We start from the raw sequence: 21,765 nt of genomic DNA, 5'->3' as shown, positions 1-21,765 counted from the left end.
AAATGTACCAAAAGCTACTAAATAGCACTGGCGAATGTTTGATTATATCAAGTTTTATGAATGCTGCAAACATTGGAAAGATCTTTAGGAAAATGTTCCAAAATTCCTGGGGGGCTAATAATTTTGGCCTCAACTGTATCTTTGACACAGAAAACAGACACTCTTCTCTGTATCCTGTTAACGTTTCTTCTTCCTATCATTTCCCCTGTCCATCATCTTTCCATTATTTCTTTCACCCTTACCCATTCATTGCCTTCATTTTTTAAACACATTCTGAAAAAAGTCGTCCGGATACCAGTCTAGTGTGGTTCTTGAACCCCCTGAAGTCCATACGATACTTCATATGGCACCACTACCGCTGGCTGATCCTGAAAACACTGGCACTACTGCTGCTCCTCCTGCTCTTCGGCCTCTTTCTCTACTCCATCCCTGGATATGTGGTCAAGAAGCTGTTGGGGGCATGATGGGATAGGGGAATATAGCTGGTAGCCCTCTTACATTCCCCCTTTCTACTCTGTCTTTCTTTTCTCAGACATGAGCAACCACTGCTAGAAATAATTAGGCATACCTTTAACCCACTTGTTATGTACTCAATGAATGTCTCATTCAACCAACTCATAACTTGATGTTCATTGTAAAAGTACTCCTTTTTTATCATATATCCATCTCAATCATGTGAAATATAAGCAATATTGGAATATACACAATACCCATTCATATGTTTGGGCATGTTCTTGAGGTATATAGTGTCCAGAAATTTTAAATATATGTACAAAGACTGGTCATCTTTGTGAAAGTTGTGTGCGTTTAAGTTTATGTTATTTGTTTCACAAAATGAACTGGAAAAATGTTATGTAAATAGCAGTTGTAGCTTTTTGTTGGGGAAAAAATGACTAATGTTGAACCAAACAGAATATATGGACTGTGTACTCTTTGGGGTTGTTTTTTTATTATTATTTAAATTGACCTGAGACACAGTAGATGCTGCTGTTTATCTCTTTGTACCATTATAGTAGATCCGAGTTTCACGTGGAACATTAAGTCATCCTGTCTCATCATGTCTGTCACATAGTATTTGCATGCCACTATAACTGAAGATATGCATTTTCAACCATTTCCAGGACGTGATCTTTGTATTCATTATGTTATGGTGTTAAATCCTGATCAAATGCATCTCGGTAGAGATTAGACTAGAGATCGAGTAACTCATTAGAAAAAAAAACAATGAAAAAAAAAACAATGAAAGATCTTTAATATTGATTTTCACCTACTACTAACCACTAATACATGCTTTATTTCTCTACTCTATTTGCCTTCCACTCACCTCCCCTTCGTAACTTCGTCCTGAAACAGCCGGCCCGACACCACCTTCCTCTGGTTCATGAGTCCGCTGAAGGCTGTGCGCTACATGGTGTGCACCCGCTACAAATGGCTGATCATCAAAATTATCCTGGGCATACTGCTGGTGATCATGGTGGCCCTTTTCATCTACAGTATGCCTGGCTACTTGGTCAAGAAGATGCTGGGTGCATGAGGAAACCAGAGAGAAACAGGGTGTTTAATTCCAACTCTCCTTCTCATAGTCTGCAGAAATTCATATATATTTATCCACTATGATGCTGCTTTATGCCTTTCAATCCTTCTTCCAAATGATTTACCAACTCACATTGTTGCACACCAAGCATTTCTTACATTCCTTAAGAACTTTTTTATTGATTTCCAACATTGTTATGTTTATCTTCCTGCCAACCAATCAACTTTTTTTTCCTGATTTATACTATTTATCTCAGCAAGAAATTGAGGTCAACTTTATTAGGAGAACTTATTACAACACCTGTTTGTATTTATGCAGTTCAATCAGCCAAACATATGGCAGCGGTGCGGTGCTTAAAGTGACAAAACCTGAACAGCTGAAGTTGGTAAACCTGTGCTCAGATTTTTTTATTTGCATTCTGATGTTTGATGTGACCATTAAGTGAAGATCTTGACCTGTATCTGCATAATTTTATGTATTACACTCCTGCCACCTGATTGGCTTATTAGAGAATTGCATGAATGTACAGGTGTTTCTAATAAAATGGATGGTGAATGTATGTCTGATCATTCATACTTTAAGGATATAGAATGCCTTGCTTGGGTTTGTGTAAAATTGTTCTAAAATGTCAAAACTTTCAGCTGATGACACAATAATTAGCATGCGACAAATTCTTTGAAAAACAAAAAGATACATAGGACATGCTAAAATAGAATTTTAAGATCTCGCTAGCACAGATCTTTGAAACAAATGTTATCAATCCTTCTACTATCCATTTGTTCATTACATTGTTTGCAGTGAATGTCGCTTTTGTATTTGCTAGCTCTTCTACTGTATCTTGTGATTGTGTTTACTGATCAACAAATTTGATAACTGACTTGATTGCACTGAATCAAACTTATTTATATTATCAAGAGTGTATAGTTCTTGTTTAACAGTGTGAAACAGTGACCTATTGATTAATTTATTTTTGTCTGTATGATGATTCAATAAAATGAACTTATTGAAATACTTCAGTGCTTGACTTCTGTTTCTATTTATACAGTAATTGTACCAAACAACCAGAGTCCCACAATCAAAAGCAAACTCTAAAATCTAGAGCCCTAACCCTAACCCACCCATCCTATTGTTTCAAGCATTCTTCCAGTTTCTGATAATCTGTTCCAGAAAATCCTGGTTTTATGCTGTTACACCAGTGGAAATGCTCATTGAATAGACAGAGTCACAAGCACATACTCTTGAAGTCACATAACAAGCTCCTCTTCAGCTTCAACCTTAACCTTAACCCTAACCTTAACTCTGAGCCTGAACCTAACCCTAACCTTGAGACTGAACCTAACCCTAACCATGAGCCTCAAACTAAACTTAATCCTAACCCTAGCTAGCAAGTTTGCAGATTTTCTTCATTTTCTGGATGGTCATAAAACTAATGACAAGTATGATAGAATGTCTTCTGACAGGTCATTCAAAAAGAAAATGGCATGTAGTACTACTTTCAAGGATTGAAAATAAAAAAAGGGTTGAAAAAGATCAGTATACTGAATGCCTAAAATTGACAGAATTTATTCAGCTATATGCTAAAACTCTCATGGCAAAGGTGCACTAGATGACAACTCTAAGAAGAAAAACACCAGCATATGATGCAACTAAAATGAAAGCACAAAGCAACCTCATCATTTATGGTCAAACGGTTTGACAGAAGAAGACAGAATTGCAATTGTTGAATTAACATCTTTTTATCACCGTGTGCAGCACAGTCTGAGCTACAGTATTTGTCCATGGACTGTGGAATCAAGGTCATTGCAAAAATCTTAAATGACACAAATATGGCAAAATGTAGCGACAATCGATAATGAGGCAATAGTGAAGGTTTTGGGCAAAATTTTATCTGGAGCAACTACAGAAGAAGAAAATATGTTTGAATAGATTGAACTTTTAGTTCTGGAAAAAAAAAGAAAAAAAGCTTTTGAATTCTTTATAATGGAAATTAAAGACAGCTGAATTTATCATTTTAATAATTTTTAATCTTAATGTGTCTAATACTGAAATATACTGCATTAGCTTAAAAACACTGCATTTATTATTTTTGTTTTAATTTTTTTAATGGCTGTAAATATAGATCCACATTTTAGTTTATACATTTATACATTTTCTATTTATATTCAAATGTGGTTTTTACAAATTCAGATAATTCAGTTTTAAAATATTAACAGAAATGTATGCATGTTTGAGGGAAGACAATGGCAATCAGGCATGGGTTTGGGATCTTCTGCCAGTAAATTTCAACAGAACAGATCTGAATTAGAAAAATATTTTTAAAAAGGTTATTAAAAGATGAGCAGTTTAAATAGAAACTTTACAACATTTTGCATAATGTTTATTTTCTGTCACTTTGCCCATTCTTTTCAACTGTGTTGTTCATTCATTCATCTTTAAACACTATTCAGATCTTATCTTGAGCATGAGGAGGGAATACACCCTGGAAGTATACATACATTTACACCATGGGCAAAAGTCAATCCATATGCAAGGAAATCCACACAGATATTTAAACATCACATGATTCCAAGTACTAGCAATATGAGAAGCTTTGTTTGTGAACATGTATAGTATTTACTTAGAATTTCTGGGGTGAGATTTGTTGTGATTTAAAAACATGTACATTTTTTATGGCTTCCAATTTCCACCTGCCTATAGATCCGTTTGTATTCTCAGCCAGATTTGCTACCTACTGCAAGCAGAGACAACACAATGGACAGAGAACTTCGTGAAACTGAAGAAGCAAGAAAACAAAGGCCTTTTTTCCTTGAAGGGAAGGGAAGCGTGAAGAATGAACCAATAAAAAAAAAAAGGAAAGTCTAAAAAAAAAGCATCAAGAGTTTAAATGAACCATCCCTAAAATTATTTTTAATTTTAAAAATTCTAAATAAAGTTTCAAATAAAATTTAAGTTTTTAATTTTCCACATTGTCTAGGCTTTCTTGACATTAAAAAAGCAAAATGCCCAAAAGTGTTAAACATTTCTAAAATCCTCTATATCCTATATACACACACACACACACACACACACACACACACACACACACACACACACACACACACACCATATTCTAAAGATGCATATAGTATTTTCATTATTTTTTTTCATTGATCTTTAATTGCACGTTCAGACTATTCATTTGCTCCATTATGGTACATAAGTATGGAGCCTCCATACTTATGTATGTTATTAGTTAATAAACTGTCCTTGCTAAGTTAAACTGTCCCAGTTTACTTGCTGTACTAACACCTGAATTCAGTCTATTTATCTGAATATAGGCGCCTTCCAGTTTGCTATTGTGTAAAACAAACACTATAATCTCCTGTAGGTCATGTTTTATGCCAAGCCCTTAAATGTAAACAGAGAAGAAACATCTAATATAACACACTAACGCTGGGACATGTAGCTGAACGTTGGATTAACGTCAAATATGACACGTGTCTTAAAGGCGTGACGTGACTCGTTATCGCTTATTATTACACAGCAACAGAGAGAATAATTATTTTGGTTTGTCCCCGTTTGCTCGCCGTACTTCTCCGCCTTTCAAAACTACACGGCGGGAGTTGATTGGACGTGATCGGGTCTGGGTTTCGGAGAGCCAATCAGCGCGGGCCACGGTAAGCTATCGCTTGTGCTTTATGTTCGTGTGCGCGGCGGTTCTGTAGCTTTTAGTGGAGCGGCTTTAAATGTGTCAGTGCTGAGAACTGCGGTGTGAAAGTAACCATGCGAGCTTTCTTAGGTAAGGACTGTCTGACTTAGTTAATGCACTCGGTTTATATTGTGGACGGTTTAAAAAGTGGCACCTTAAAGATCATAACAGTGATAATTATCACGTTAGCCACAGAATTCACAATTAGCTATTTGCTAATTAGCCGGTTAGCTATGTTAGCTATCCGGCTAAATAGCAAATAGCTAATTGGGGAATCTTAATTTCATAAATGCAACATATGACACCTTTTGGTTTTATCTCACATGATATCTGTTCATTTATGTAATGATTCTGATTTATTTTATCGAGATTTCTCAGTTAAATATCCAGTAAATCGGAGACTAGTGAGCTGGTAGTATACTAGTGAAACTGCACTGTGTAAATATTCATGTTGCTATAAACAGATGGCAGAAATGTCAGTTTCTCGTAATGGAGCATTTGGCAATAGAAATGTTGAGTCGAATTAAACGTAAAGGTTTTGTAGTTGTATCTTTCACATCAGTAACGAAAGTAGAATAGTCTTAGTGATGCTTTGTAAATAAATATCCTCGTTATTTAGTTTCATGTGTATCCTTCACTGTGTTAGGTTTGGTACATTACTGAATAGGCAGAGCTACAGTAAACTTGATCTGGTTTTGAGGTGATGATTAGATGATAACGATTATGTGATCATTAGAGTTATATCTCATTAGTTATCATGCACGTGACAAGTGTAAAAATGCAATCAACGGTACTGTATGTACTTTCAAGACAGATCTGAATCTGACAGATCCATTTCTTAGGGCCTGAGAGGCTTTTTTAGATGCTCAGATGTGAGTGTGGGCCCTTGAAGGAAACACGTATAACTTGTGAAAATTGTGATATTTGAATTCTGCCATATTTTGCATGAAACTTTGAATGGGGGAAAAGAAGGAAATAAAAAATAAAGCAACACCGGATGTTGGTCAACGATAATAAGCTCTACTTTGCATATTGTACACAACACGGCGATCAGAGTCTTATTTAGATAACCAGAGACAACTACATGCAACTGCAGCTTACAATCCAGGTACAATGTATGAGACCGACACATCTACCTAGGGTCCTAGAGCTGGTTGGCTCTGAAACTGCATTAAGGCTTTTCTTTCTTGAGCTTGCATATACTTCTATTCATTTAGAAGTTTCAGGGGAAAAAAAACACACAACCTTCCATACATAGTTTGTGAACTAATGACTGCTTATGCATTCAGGTGTGCTAGCGTGCTCCTTGACCGTCCTCTCTGTCCATGGATTCTACTCTGCCAGTGATGATGTGATTGAACTCAATCCTTCAAACTTCAACAGGGAAGTTCTGCAGAGTGATGGTGTGTGGATTGTGGAGTTTTACGCCCCCTGGTGAGTTAACAAGGGCAATGTTTATATAGTTACACAATCTCTACATTTATTGGTCCTTCATTCTTTGAGTTTGCTATAGATCACAATGGGGGATTCAATTTAATGGTGTTTATGTGCCTAATAACTTTAAAAAAAAAAAAAAAGGATGTGTTGATTCTGTCTTATTAAGTGCTATATTAAAAGTCTGATTAAATGTTGAAAAAGGTGTGGACACTGTCAGAGCTTAGTTCCAGAATGGAAGAAAGCAGCCACAGCTTTGAAGGTAAGGTGTTCCAGCACTACTCCTCCTTTCCTGGTGCTTTTTTTTTTAAAATCTTGGTCTGTTCTGTTAAGGACAGCCTCAATAAGATTTCTCATTTGCCACATATTTAATTAAGGTCGATTAATCATTTGTAAACTCTATGCTGTAAAACCAACAGGGTGTTGTTAAAGTGGGTGCTGTTGATGCAGACCAACATAAGTCACTGGGAGGCCAATATGGAGTTCGTGGTTTCCCCACCATCAAGATCTTTGGTGCTAACAAACATAAGCCTGAGGATTACCAAGGTGCAGATGGCATTATTGTTTAGGTTTTGTATGCTGTACACAATTTTATGATCTGTTATGTTATTTTCAGAACATGTTTGGAACAGTGTTTTGAAATATTAATGTAAAGGAGACATTCTGTAATTATTATGAGTGCACAGGGAAAGCAATCTTTATATACATTATAGAGATGGGAATAGTGGTGTTAAGAACATTTTAAAAGACTTGGGGATGTTAATCTTTATTTAATTCTTCCGTACTTGGTTTTATTTTTGTTTCAGCAGGAATAAAAATTCCGTTATCCTGCAATCCCAATGTAAAACTTGTCCAGTCTGATTTCCAAAACAAACTACTAATGTCTTGTCTGTTGCTGCTTTGTATTACTGTTCATGTTATACAGTATTTTTCTTACTATTGTAATAAGACAAATTATAAACTTTATAATTACCTGAGTGCAAACTTGTATTTACTGCCCAGACGTTTTCATGTGTGTACTAGGCATTAAAGGGTGGTGTGTATTTGAACTCTCTTTATATAGGTGGACGCAGCAGTCAGGCGATTGTTGAGGCCGCTCTGAACGCAGCACGATCTCTAGTGAAAGACAGATTGAGTGGAAAGTCTGGAGGTTCTGACTACAGCAGACAGGTACTAAAGTGCACAAATCCCCGACCCCCTGATCCCCCAAAATTTCTTGTCATTTTATTTATTTTGCTCTGTATGTTGATATTAGAGTTCTGGTGGTAGCAGTGGTGGCAATAAGAAAGATGTGGTAGAGCTGACTGATGATAACTTTGACCGCATGGTTTTGGAGAGCGGTGATGTGTGGATGGTGGAATTCTTTGCACCATGGTGTGGACACTGTAAAAAGTAAGTTTGCATGAATTTGTATAAAGTTCCTAAATAATGCTCTTAAGGCCATGTGGCCTGAAATGAATAACGCATGTGCATGATTTATACTGTTGCAGAAAAAAATCCATTCTATATTTACTTGTGGTTTGTGGTTATTTAATTTGTAATTTGAACATTTCAGTCTTGAGCCTGAGTGGACGGCTGCAGCTACGCAGGTCAAAGAGCAGACCAATGGTAGAGTGAAGCTGGGTGCTGTAGACGCTACTGTTCATCAGGGTCTGGCAAGCCGCTACGGAGTGAGTCTGATACTGGAATCATGTACTGCAAAAACTTTGGTATTCCAAAAAAAAAATTTTTGTTTTGTTTACTGATGTTCTTAATTTGTCATTTGTAGATCAGAGGATTCCCTACCATTAAGATCTTTAAAAAAGGAGAGGAGCCAGAGGACTATCAGGGTGGACGCACACGCTCAGACATCATTGCCCATGCCCTGGACCTTTTCTCAGACAATGCCCCTCCACCAGAACTACTAGAGGTCTGTATTTTGTTCCCCCCAGTTACCTTAAGCTAAGCTAGCTGCTCATTTTGCACTGCTTTCTTGAACTGTGCTTTTGTTTATATTTTAAGAGACTAAATTGTGTATGTTGAATGTAATTGTGCGTTTTCCTTCTTAGATTCTGAATGAAGATGTTTTGAAGAAGACTTGTGAGGACCATCAGCTTTGTCTTATTGGTGTTTTGCCTCATATTTTGGATACAGGTATGAGTGCTGAATGAGGGCATCAGCACCTGCTGTTTAAATTTTACTATTAATTTTAGTAAACACTACCTGTTTAAAGTAAAACACTTATTACTAGAAACAATTTTATTCAGATCTGCTATGTATATATTTCTAACTTAATTTAGCATGATTGTTTCTTGTGTTTAGGTGCAGCAGGCAGAAATGCTTATCTGGAAGTCATGATAAAGATGGCTGAGAAATACAAGAAGAAGATGTGGGGGTCAGTGCTTGCCGATTATTTCCATAGAGATTTTGGGCTATATCAAAGTTTCAGTCCCATATATTGTTGTTTTTTTCTTTGTAATAATATCTGTTTGTTAAAAGCACTGTATAAATGACCTCCACCTCCTTTCTTTTTCTTCTTCTTCTTCTATAGCTGGCTGTGGGCTGAATCTGGAGCTCAGATGGAACTTGAGGCCTCTTTGGGGATTGGTGGTTTCGGTTACCCAGCCCTGGCAGCTATTAACGCACGTAAGATGAAGTTTGCTCTTCTTAAAGGCTCATTCAGTGAGACTGGAATCCATGAGTTCTTAAGGTAAAGATTTTCCCTTCTGTTCTCACATCTAAACACGTATTTCACGGAGTGTTATTGCAGCACTTTTGCAATTTCTGTTTTCTTCTTCTCTATAGGGATCTCTCTGTTGGTCGTGGCTCCACAGCCACAATAACAGGTGGGGCTTTACCCAAGATCCACACTGTAGAAGCCTGGGATGGAAAGGATGGAGTCGTAAGTTTTTTTTTTTTTTTTTTTTATATATATATTTATTTAAAGCAGTGCTTCTTATTAATAAGTCTGTATGTGGCAAAGCTATTTTCTTATGCAATACCAATTGAGAGGAATATTTTGAGAAACACATTTGTGTAAGGAGTTTAAATAATTTGTTTATATATCATGTATAATTTTATATATATTTGAAATATAAAGGTTATTTCTATCAACGCTAACGATATTATGTTATGGCCCTTTCTTGTCAAGTTTAGCATGAGACATGTCAAACTTATAAGATATTTATATATTTTTCTTTTCTTTTTTCCATTCCTTCAGCTTCCTGTGGAGGATGACATTGACTTGAGTGATGTGGATCTGGATGACCTGGAGAAGGACGAATTATGAGTTCATAGGCTGTGCAAGGCTTATCCAGTTTGAGCCTGTCTATGAGCTGCCTCTCCTCTCCCATGGATGAGGGGAAAACTGGGACATTAAGTTACTGAACACTCTTGAAACAGAAATGTCTCACTTTTAACTTCTCTCCAATTGTTTTGAAATGAGGTAGAATCAGGATTTAAAATAATGGTTGCTTTAGCTTTGCCTGACAGGCCCTCCAACTGTTTGATTGGTTAAGTGTTTTATGTGCCGATAACAATGTTCGTCACTTCACCTTTCCCTGTCCAGTTGTACCTGCCGTACATATGTTCAAATTAAGGTTTGTTCGCACTGTCCTCTCCCCAACCAATTCCTCTCCCGTCCTGTGGTTTTCCAGTGACGTCCATTCCTCAGTGAACAATGACTAAAAACAGGACAGTCTTAGTAATTAATGGGGCAAGTAGCTGACAGGACATTCACTGAGGACATGAAACTACTCTGGGCTACCGGATACAGTCATGAGTGCTTTATATACTTTGTGCTGATTTTAACCTGCTGTTTTCCCCTGTAGAAAGTTCTATTCATTTTCCCCTTTAATGTGATTCCTTTTTTTTTTTTTTTTTTTTTTTTTAGAAAGGGGAGAAGGAAGTGAGTCAGTACACATCTGCTTTCCACTGTAATTGTTCTAGGCAGGGAGTAAAGTTGGAACTGTGTAGATTTTTCTTACACAAGTGTGTTTAATGTTTTTGTTATGAAAAAAATAAAAAAGAACACAGTTAAAATGACTGCATTTTATTCTAGATAAGTTTTATTTATGTATCTCAAAGATTATTCACTGTCTTATGGGTTGGTTGCATGACGTCTCGATACATAATTCATACAAATACAGCATTCAGCTGGAAAGCAGCTCACATACATATCTATAGTTGACTAAACTGAGATACAGCAATATAGCTTTTTTGCTCAAATGCACATGCCTTGTTTACTATGCAGACAACTATGTTAATGAACAAAGAAATCTGGTGCAATCAACATAAATACTAGTTTTGGCAAATCACACGAAGCATAGCTTAGTGGCAGGAATTTCGTAGGCTGGCAACGATTAATAGTCTGAAGACAAACCGAAGTTTCACACAAATTCAATTTAAGAATAACTGAATTATATACTTTACCATTTCCATAAACGGACATAATCAAGTTTGCAGAACCAAATGAACTTCACACTTGTGATAGGATTTTTGGACTGAGCTTTAACTTACTACTTTAGATAAGTGTTATGTTACTTATCTATGTGTTGCATATAGAGTTTAAAAAAAAAGAAAAATGGGTGGCTTCTTCTAACAGCTGTGGCATATTCAGATTAGTTCTTCTACAGTCAACATCAATATTTCAACAACATTTTGAACAACATCAAAAATAGCCAATGCGTTTGCCACAAAATTCTCAGTTTATGGTAATATATGAATGAACTGGTTGTCTTGACTGTCTGATATATAGCAAAACAGAATGAGTTATTTTAGGAAATTATTTGACACCAGCTGATTAAAATGATCCTCAATTACACATTTAACATTAACAAAAGGTATTAGGTTGAACTAAATCTGTGAATGCATCAGAATAAGTCAAAAACTGAGCAGATTTTGCGACTAACATCACATATACAGTATGAAGACGATTTGTTACTCAAATGCAGTTCGTGCCTTGGAGAGCAACTCACTGATCGTCCTGGTGTGAATATGTGTGAATATGTGACATGCTTTTCTGTGGAAGTTGCAGCTTTTACGTCTAGCGAGGTGTGCTCTGATCAGACTGAAGCAGTCGTACAATGGAGGGATCACTCTTGGCACCTTTGATGAATTCCTCCAGGGAAAGCCTTCCTGTAATATTAAAGAGGAAATGGTCAGTAATACCATATCATAGGGATATTTCCATACTTATGTGTGTACTAAGGCAAATTCTAGTGAAATATTATTTTACAATACATACACAAAACTTAGGCAGACAACACAAGGGAAATTTAGGGAAACGACAATAGAACTGAGGCTTCATGGTGAACAGAAAAGTTAACAGTCTTGCTTCTACTGCTGATGCAACGGATTTGTGTTTAAATGATTACATGTTGATGGTCTTATACAGCTCTTGGCCAACATAGCCCCAACATAAGTTGAATTTGTATTGATTTAGCCAATAAAGCAATAGATGCAGTTACTGAAACTAGATCTGAAACTTAGAGAGACATCACTTCAATAGCAGTGTTCATTCGTTGTTCTCCAGTAAGCGCTTTATCCTGATAAGTGTGCTGGTGGGTCTGGAGCCTAACCCAGGAGCAATGAGTATGAATATAGGAATAAATTGCTGGCTAGGTGGACACCAGACTATCACATGTACACTGTGGGATTTAAAGTGGTCAATCTGCCTATGGGTATGTGCTTGGAACGTAGCAGGAAAGTGAAGAACCATGAAGAAACCCTACGATTAAGTCTAAGAAGACTTAATCGTAGAATTGACACAGGGACCCTTGAACTGTGAGGTGGCAGTGTTTTTTTCTGTACTACTGTGTTACCCAAGTAGTCTTCGCTGGTCTTATTTTTTTTGGTCAATTACTTCAGTATAATTAGACAAGCACACAGTCATTTATTTTCTAGCTAGAAGGCACTAAGCACTGAATTTACAGATGCCACAGTGGTTGCATAATATTTCAGGGCCTTATTTTCTCTTCCCAATGAGAACACTGCCAGCTGTGTCCTTGGAACTTTAAGCTGATTCCCAGATGTCAGTGCCACAGCTGGGATACTTAATGCTTGCTGAAGTGTGTATGTGAAAAACAAAATACAAGCCTGTCAATAATCCACTTCTGCTACCCTTAATGTCACTTCATCGTGATACTATCAGTACAAAAATGACATCATAAAAAAATACAACTCATTTTACGATATATTTTTTTACCATCATTGTCTGTGTCCATTTGTCTAAAAATCTTGTCAGTGCGTTTCTCTGGGGTCGACTCATCCTCCGGCATCTTCATTACAGAGGACACCATTTTGTAGATTGCCTGTGTTTATAGAAAAAAAAATCTCAACTGATTATGCAACAATTAAATTGCTCGCTCAATTCTGAAAACCCTCTGCTATTTTGATCACCAATAAATATACTTGTATTACGAATAATAATCATAGTTAGCATTATTTTTTTTGTTAATGCACACACAGCCCTTATACTTAATTGCCATATTTTGCTACAACCATATGGCCTGTGGAACAGCAGCTTGATGTGTTCTGTTTATTTAAGTGACTATATCACCAAACATTCATGTGAACCAATACTGATATGGAACAAACTGCTCTAGCAACAGAAGCCTACAAATACAGTGCAAATACAGAACTGCAAATAAAATAAAATAAAATGCAAGAAAGCAAATTTGGGAAAGGTTTTCCAGATAACGTGGATTTTTCTGCCCCAAATTTAATTTCATTTATTTTTGAAGATGATTTCTTTGACCTATAGACCCCTTTAGGTCCTGTCTTAAAGCGTCACTTGGTAAAATCGACAAACCTCCACAGAAAAAATAATTAATAGTTAACTAAGCAGTGTCTTCATAGCTTGTGCTTTCATATCACCTGCACTATTTCCAGCATCTCGGCTCGGCTGATGTATCCGTTCCCGTCCAGGTCGTACATGCTGAAGGCCCAGCGAAGCTTCTGTTCCAGACTTCCACGAGATGTCACACTCAGTGCAATGATGAACTCTCGGAAATCAATAGTTGCATCACCGTTGGTGTCAAAGGTACGAAATACATGTTCTGCAAATTTTGAGGCATCCCCATATGGAAAGAAATTGGCATAGATTTTCTTGAACTCATCCACAGTTAAGTGACCAGTGGGGCAATCTTTAAGGAAGCCACGGTACCACTCCTGCAACTCATGGTCTGTGAATTCTGTGTTTTCCCGCAAATCATTCAGAACCTCTGGACGCAGTTTGCTGTTCTGTTTCCCCATGGTGATAACGCACTCCTACACCTGGACCCCACTGCTGGATCACTCCTGTGTCTGGGGGTCTCACACCCGCCCTAAAAATGATAACAAGATGCATAAAAATAATCAGTAATTTCAACATTCTCGGACATTTTCCTTTTTGATTTTCCATTAAACACTCTTTTTTTCTCAGGTGGGGATTTGACCAGATAGAGAAAGATATTACATGTACTGAGATGAGGGAAATTAGTCTAGTATCCATGGATACCATTTAATGGCCTATTAAGGTTAAAATGTATTGATTTCTCGTTGCTGGTGTGGTGAGGGTGGGGAGCTACAGTAATGGCCATCTGTGAGATGCTTACAAAAGGTCATGACTGGCAGTAGATAACCTAGGAATCTGCCAAGACGGTGTGAGTTACAAGCCAGATAATACAAAGAAGGTTACACTCCTGTCTTTAGGAATAAATGTTGCAGTGGAGTGTTACAGCAGTGAATTACAATAATGCATTCATAGCCAGAACAATTTCTGTGAATATGCATGTGTGTGTGTGTGTGTGTGTGTGTGTGTGTGTGTTTTATTTTACACCTTCTGCATTCTCCACACTCTCTACATCTCCATCCTAAATTCTACACATACTTTTAGATGGCTTTAACACACGATGAGCCATTTTCTCCAAAGCTCAGGGTGGGGAAAATTAAATTCTCTGCTAAATTTATCTAATTTAATCTAATGCTTCTTTGATCTTTTAGCATGAGTAAGAATGTGCTATATGCCACATTAGAGAGCTGCTGACTGTTGAACAGCTCTGATCTGAACCTATCAGCTTTTTTTTTTTATAGTCTAACATGCAGCTCCAAATCTCCAGCTGTGAAAGCAATCAATATGATTTGCAGGATTTTATGCACACTTCAATTTAAGTTTGTTCCTTGAAAATAAAACAAAATGATCCGTTTTCTAGGAAGTGGGATTAAAATGCTCAAATAACTTGCCTATATAAAAACACTTTTTTTTAGACTATATAGATGAAGTGACTGGGCAAGACTAAATGTAATGGTAGGTTATATCATACGCTTAAACCTACAACAGCTTAATGCTAAAGATGCTTAAAAAGAAATGGCAGGGTGTCACCACTTGTGTCTAAATCGTACTTTTTTGCCGTTTTTTGTTTTTTTTTTTAGAATTGCCTTTAAATCAATCTTTGGAGCAACCAGCATTTTTTCTATTTTTTTATTTTTTTTTATCTCACATTGTACTTTTTTAACAATCTTAACTTGAAACGGAAATATCTGGAACAGTTAAAATGTACCTTTATACACTTCATTATATTTGGTGAGTTTGCTTTTGTATCTTATGCTTTAAGATGGGAGGTTTTGCACAGACTCATATTTTTCAGTGTCCGCCTCTTCAGTAGGAAGTTGTTTCTCTCAGTCTGATCCTATGATCTGAGTCACTGGTCACTGCTGCTCCGCTCCTTGCAGACATAACCATGGGCGTAGTTGAGATTTACTCACTCCTACTTTCCTTCAAATGCTTGCCAAGCCACTATAAAACGCACAACTTTCCAGTCTGCAGAACGAAATGCAGTGGCATGGAAAAAGATACGCTGCATGCAAGAAGACTTGTCGTACAGGCTCTTTTTTTAGTTCAAATAACAATGACATGGGGGTAGTACAAATACAGAGCTGAAATTCAGTACAGAGTGTTTTGTATCCAAAGATATCAAAACAAAATCTTGGTCAACCTGAGTGAGAAAAGTCAAAAAGATTTCTCTGTTAAATGTAGAATTTGCTTAATTTGTGTATGATAATCACAAATCAAAGTATTTAATCACTATTGCAGAGAAAGCCTACTTTTGGGAAAATGCTGTGCATAGTGAATGTTTTATACTGACAGGGTTTATTGAGCAGCAAATAACAAGTTGGAATTCAGACACCATTAATGATTTGACTTCCTCACCATATCAGGGTCTGTGTTTCTTGCTTGTTCATGCACGTTTATAACGTTTCTGAAATTACTATTCTGAACACATTCTCATTTACTCAAAATATAACATGTATAAATATTTACATTATTAAAGCGCAATCTTCCAGAAAAGATTATCCCATTAACAGAGGTGTTAAAATGATCCAGCATACATTGGGATGGTAATCAGGTGTTGAATGTACATTATGTGGAGATGTTTATCAAAGAATGTTTCTCTCCAGGCCATGACTGCTTGTCGCGCTGTGCCTGATTACACATTACCGCCAAGTCAACCTCACCCATGCTGAACTGACTAAACCAGAATGTTCTTTTGTACTTAGCCACAAGTTTGCACTATCATGCGACACCAAATTCCCAGCAGGACATCTGTGCAAAAATCAAGACTGAGAAACAGACAAAGCTCAGCACTAACTTCTCACTATTATAACTCACTATTTCATACGTATTTCTTAGCTCTTTATATAATATAATAGAGTTCCACGCAGTACACCTTAACATGTGCGGGTTTGTTGACATTAGCTGTCTTGGTACAATTCTCCTGGTGGTTGTAGAGTAGTAGGGAGTCAACTTTGGTCCATCATGCATAAATAATCGAACCCATTAACCTCTTTGTGTTTGTGTAAGCCTCGTTAAGTCCCTGTGTTTGAAAGCTGGGTAACCGAAATCTATCCTGACTGGTGTTCACAAATCTGATGGCTTTCTCCTGCTTCACTGGAGCAGAAGCTGAGCCTAAACTAACACCTCGTGTGTTAAATCATCAGATACGTCCGGGTAGGTTTTTTTTTCCATCTCTCTCTCTCTCAACTTGTTTTCATCAAAAGGTCAATGCTTTCTTACTGACTGAAACACTTAATGTCTGGTTGTATGCCACCAGATCTAACTCAGATCACACACAGGCATGATATAATGTCTGTCTCTTACTCCCAATAAAAAAATAAATAAAAAGCCCTCACTCCAGCTGTAGTATGTATAAATCCTGATCTGACAAAAATGACAACTAATCTCTCCAGTAATGTTTGAATGGTTTGTAATTCATGCCTAATCTTCAATAGCACTTCTGTCACACAGACCTGAAAGTGGTCGTGACTCAATCAGTGACATTTACACGAGACATTTTCCTTTCACACTTACTAAATGACTTAGAATGGTCTTTATATCACATCTATCATCTCCATGTACCTGATATTTAAAAGATAAACACAAGGGTCACATTTATTGTCACAGATCACTAATGTAGATGGATGTAAATAAACACAAAATAAATGCTCTGCAAAACAAAATATCCAGCAAGAAGTTTGCCTTTTGTGTGAATAACAAACAGTTGGAAAGTCGAATTAAAACGTGTCGAATCCCAGCTTATTTTGTATTATCCAGAATGAACTTGAACTTACCTTCAAGTAGCCTAAAGACTATTAAGAGCTCTCTTCCGGTTGGAGAAATGTTTCCTTGGTAACGGAGAAAAATATGAGTTTGCTTATAGCTACACGACTTTTAAAGTATATTTCCAAGTGTTTCCATTGTCGTACAGCTTGTAGAATGCATTATTTCATAGCACGGCAGGTGTTTTTTTTTACCTTTTACCCTGAATAAAACAGGCTCCATCGTTTATTAAGCTAACATCTGAAACCTTCTCATCATTTCTGCTGCTGGGAGATCCGATACCCTGGACCTGCCTGCTCTGGACGAGACCACAAATGTTTCTAGGGGGGACACTTTAAGACGGTTGATTATACTAGCCTATTTTACTTTCGTAAAATCATTTTTTTCGATTAAAGCATTTTATTATACTTTTTAAAATGGAGTATTAAAACATGTTCCCAAAATCAAAGTCTTCAAAGCAAGTCTTTAACAGCGGTTTTTGAGATAACATCCTATGATCTTATGTGGTTTAGTCCAAATGCGCTCCGCTTCGGAAAAGGCAGCTGTGGCAACAACGCACTATGGAAAAAGAACCGTTCTGACTCAACGGCAAGAAAAAAGGCGTTTTTATCGTATTAGTAAACTGTCCTTAAATACGATAAATGAGGTGAAGACGGTGTTTTTAGTTGTAACAGTTTAATAGTGTATTGGATGTTGATATTAGAACAAAAAGCTCTAAATAAAGTTTCTAAATAAATTAATTCAAAACCTTGCTGTGAACAAACAGTTGTTTGGTAGATTATCAGGGAGAGTGAGAGTGAGAGAGAGAGAGAGAGAGAGAGAGTGTGAGAGAGAGACAGACATACAGGCAGAGAGAGACAGAGAGAGGGAGAGAGACAGGCAGAGAGAGAGATAAAATATATCCTTAGAACACATTGTTAAATGAACCCAAGCACTTACACTGAAAATGCACAGCTCATTACTATATAAGAAAAAAATAATTCAAAACTTTGGTTTGAAAACAAACAGTTGTTTGGATGATCAGAGAGAGACAGACAGACAGTGGAGAGAGAGAGAGAGAGAGAGAGAGAGAGAGAGAGAGAGAGAGAGAGAGAGAGAGAGACAGACAGACAGTGGAGAGAGAGACAGACAGACAGTGGAGAGAGAGAGAGAGAGAGAGAGAGAGAGAGAGAGAGAGAGACAGACAGTGGAGAGAGAGACAGACAGACAGTGGAGAGAGAGACAGACAGACACTGGGGAGAGAGAGAGAGAGACAGACAGAGAGAGAGAAAGTGAAACAGAGACAGACAGACAATGAGAGAGTGAGACAGACAGACAGAGAGAGATTTTAAGCATATAAAATATATCCTCCAGAACACATTGTAAATGATCCCAGGAATTTACACTGAAACTTTACAACACTGGAAATTTTGACATAGACTAATAACACCAGAGACATATAGTTCATGACAGCCCATAGAAGGCAATGTATACATTGTATGAAATTCGGCACAGTGACACAGGACAGCTACACAACACTTTTGGTGGTCCTCTGATTTGGGTCATGCCAAGTTCACGTATACCATGATTTTCTGCCCTTTTGTTTTATAAAAATTTGTTGGGTTTATTTCCCACTTCTACAAATTTTGTACAATCCCTCATGACATTTGGATCACAGCACTGAGACTATCCCAAACAAAACTTGTTTATATCCTTGGCAACAAGTACTGATAGTTGCAGTGGCTTCTTGTATTTCTCGGTTGCTAAAGGGTGGGACCAGAATGTACATGGCCCTTTAATTGTCACTTTAAACTATACTTATTGTCACTACTACTATTATTTCAAGTGGCAACAGAAGTTTGAAGTGGTTTAGCAGTAGCAATAGTAGCAGAGAGAAAAAGATATCCAAACCCTCAATAACAGATAATACATGTAAGTTCTGCTCATGTTATATAAAACAGAAGTTATGACAGTCATAAAAGCTTGTCTTTAGAGCCTAATCCTAAGATTTTAATCCTAATTTAGCAAAATGAAAAAGCGTTGTTTATTCCATTTTTATATTACTTTAATTAAAACCTGTTCATGGAGAAAATGCACATGGGGTAAACAAATCTTTAAGTGACATTTGGGTTAACTGAGGTGTGAGATTGGATTTGAAAAAGCTAGGTCATAGGAAAATCTAACATATTACATACTGGGACTAGGGCCCTTATTATTCTGATCTGGTTCATATATTGATCAGTCATGAAACGTCCACTAGGGGGCGTGTTTGCATGTTTTTCTGAGATGCTGGATTTGTTGGAGCTCACTGAAGCAACAGGTCACATGCAGTAAACTAAACACTACTGTGATAGAGGATAACAGGAAAGACACACACACAACATGTAACATGCTATTCTGTGTTACACAATTATCTCTTATCCACTCTTACACAATGCTGTATCCTAGCCATATTTGCTAGTTTACAAAGTGAGCCAAAAGCAAGATCAAACCCTGGAGCCTGGAACTTCGAAGCAGCAATTTCTGTTAAAAACATTGAGAAAAAAGGTCATTTTGACCTATAAACCATGTATCTATCATCTGCTACCAGTTTGTACCAGGATAAAGAAAAGAACCATGAAATATAGGTACTAAAATAGGTATAGGAGTAAATTGGCAACTTATGGCAATCTATAAGTAAGTGATATCTTTCATAATTTGTGAATTCGGAAAGCATGTGTGCCAGGGTTTTAGCCATGCATCAGTGTCACTGTTGTGTATTATACACAAGTGATTTCCAACACATTTACATTCACCCTCTTCTCCTGCTCATGCAAGTGAATCAAGTTATCTATTAGCATGTATATTTTATTGCAAGGTTTGTTTGTCCACGGTAATATTGAAGGTTAAAAGGAATAGGTTAAAATGCAAAAAAAAAAAAAAAACACATTCAAAACTCATGAACACATTTCTATCAGTTACATAAGTACATTGTATATATCAACTGTGTCTGAGAAAACTCAACTCCCTAAAAATACATATAAAGAGAAAAGTCAGGTTAAGCTTATGGTTATCTGCAATGTTATGGTATTGATCTTTTTTTTTTATTCTGGAAATATTCAACAATTGTGTTTAAAAATGTGCAATAATAATAATAATAATAATAATAATAATAATAATAATAATAATAATAATAATAATAATAATAATAATAATAATAATAAATATTATTAAGATGTCTATATTAAGAAATTACTATTTAAAAATTACCAATTGATTTTATAAACTGTATTTAATGAATAGAAAATTAAGTAAATCAAGCAAGGATGTCATCAGAAGGTTCAGCAGTTTGTTATTATTGATTTTGTTTTCAGAATTTGTTTTCAAAACCAAATTTACTGGGTCAGCATTGCCAATCAGATTACAAAACCAGACTCTTTGCTACCTCCAATAAGGAACCAGGGCAAAGTTTAGAATTATTTGTTTATGGGTTGAGTCCATTTTAAATCAAGGTTATTATTCTAAGTTTATAACTTGGGTAAAAATATAAAATTGTTGCCTAATGAGAGAGAGAGAGAGAGAGAGAGAGAGAGAGAGAGAGAGAGAGAGAGAGAGAGAGAGGTTAGACAAATGTTAGAAAGAGATTATATGAAGCAGTTTACAAATACATAAATATGTTGAAATATGATTCATGACATTATAAAAAAAAGCAAACACTACATAGACACGTCTGTTTTTTTGGGTTTTTTTTTTTTAAAAAAGAGAGAAAGAAGCGTGAAATAATTCAATTAAATAATTTGTTCATTGTGTTCATATGAGTATAGTTTGAAAAATAAATGTGCATTTCATGATGAACTCAAGTGTTCTAGACAATAACAGTCTGATTGATTGCAGAGTACAGTTTGTACCATGTACCCAAGTAATTTAGTTAGCTGTCTGACTAACACAAGCTTATTTCATGATAATAATAATTTAGATGACAGTTAAGTGATTAGTGTGGAACTATGACCACTGCACTCTTTTCCATATCTTTATGATGTTCAGCATACATGCAAAGCCTGGATTTATGCTACTCACGCACACACACACACACACACACACACACACACACACACACACACACACACACACACACACTCTCAAAATGTTTATAGTCCACTTTCATGTATAATAAAATCATACATGACTAATTTGTCATTTTATAATTGTTTTTATAATTATTAAAACACATCCCTAGTTGTTATAGGTCATACAATATGTACCTGCAAGTGTTTGATAGTTTGGCTATAAATTTAACTTCATTCATTCATCTTCTACCGCTTATCCAAACTACCTCGGGTCACGGGGAGCCTGTGCCTATCTCAGGCGTCATCGGGCATCAAGGCAGGATACACCCTGGACGGAGTGCCAACCCATTGCAAGGCACACACACACTCTCATTCACTCACGTAATCACACACTATGGACAATTTTCCAGAGATGCCAATCAACCTACCATGCATGTCTTTGGACCGGGGGAGGAAACCGGAGTACCCGGAGGAAACCCCCGAGGCATGGGGAGAACATGCAAACTCC

General features: G+C 36.6%; 3 protein-coding genes across 4 annotated transcripts in view; 2 read left to right on the top strand and 1 right to left on the bottom strand.

Moving 5' to 3' along the window:
• The window catches only part of otofa (otoferlin a), a 57,446-nt gene extending 54,966 nt beyond the window's left edge, over positions 1-2,480 (top strand). The window contains exon 46 of one of the 2 annotated variants that reach the window (XM_060866365.1): positions 1,354-2,480. In XM_060866365.1, the coding sequence (XP_060722348.1) occupies positions 1,354-1,534 (181 nt within the window). In that variant the 3' untranslated portion in view covers positions 1,535-2,480. Of the gene's footprint in view, positions 1-283 lie in introns of both variants that reach the window. The other variant, XM_060866364.1, reaches the window with a different exon arrangement.
• Positions 2,481-5,160: 2,680 nt separating this feature from the next.
• On the top strand, positions 5,161-10,679 carry pdia6 (protein disulfide isomerase family A, member 6). The gene is made up of 13 exons (XM_060866362.1): positions 5,161-5,312; positions 6,512-6,656; positions 6,861-6,918; positions 7,076-7,202; positions 7,720-7,826; positions 7,912-8,048; positions 8,212-8,326; positions 8,425-8,565; positions 8,705-8,789; positions 8,958-9,030; positions 9,187-9,345; positions 9,441-9,537; positions 9,856-10,679. The coding sequence occupies exons 1-13, from the start codon at positions 5,297-5,299 to the stop codon at positions 9,922-9,924; spliced, it is 1,329 nt and encodes a 442-aa protein (XP_060722345.1). The 5' UTR covers positions 5,161-5,296; the 3' UTR covers positions 9,925-10,679.
• On the bottom strand, positions 10,671-17,513 carry hpcal1 (hippocalcin-like 1). The gene is made up of 4 exons (XM_060866363.1): positions 17,244-17,513; positions 13,512-13,960; positions 12,841-12,946; positions 10,671-11,771 (listed from the first exon to the last, which is right to left on the bottom strand). Exons 2-4 carry the CDS (start codon positions 13,887-13,889, stop codon positions 11,680-11,682), a joined length of 576 nt encoding a protein of 191 aa, XP_060722346.1. The 5' UTR covers positions 13,890-13,960; positions 17,244-17,513; the 3' UTR covers positions 10,671-11,679.
• Between the last annotated feature and the right edge of the window lie 4,252 nt (positions 17,514-21,765).

Source organism: Tachysurus vachellii, chromosome 3 (genome assembly GCF_030014155.1).
Source record: "Tachysurus vachellii isolate PV-2020 chromosome 3, HZAU_Pvac_v1, whole genome shotgun sequence".
Lineage (NCBI taxonomy): Eukaryota > Metazoa > Chordata > Actinopteri > Siluriformes > Bagridae > Tachysurus > Tachysurus vachellii.
This window is presented reverse-complemented; position numbering and strand designations above follow the sequence as displayed.

Bases quoted from the DNA above. Each gene is read 5' to 3' on its own strand.
- hpcal1 (XM_060866363.1), bottom strand. From the start codon at position 13,889: ATGGGGAAACAGAACAGCAAACTGCGTCCAGAGGTTCTGAATGATTTG. The intron at 12,947-13,511 runs GTGATATGAAAG...CTATAAACACAG, and splicing joins AGATGCTGGAAATAGTGCAG to GCAATCTACAAAATGGTGTC. The intron at 11,772-12,840 runs GTAAAAAAATAT...TTAATATTACAG, and splicing joins AATGGACACAGACAATGATG to GAAGGCTTTCCCTGGAGGAA.
- pdia6 (XM_060866362.1), top strand. The intron at 8,049-8,211 runs GTAAGTTTGCAT...TGAACATTTCAG, and splicing joins TGGTGTGGACACTGTAAAAA to TCTTGAGCCTGAGTGGACGG. The intron at 9,538-9,855 runs GTAAGTTTTTTT...CCATTCCTTCAG, and splicing joins GGGATGGAAAGGATGGAGTC to CTTCCTGTGGAGGATGACAT.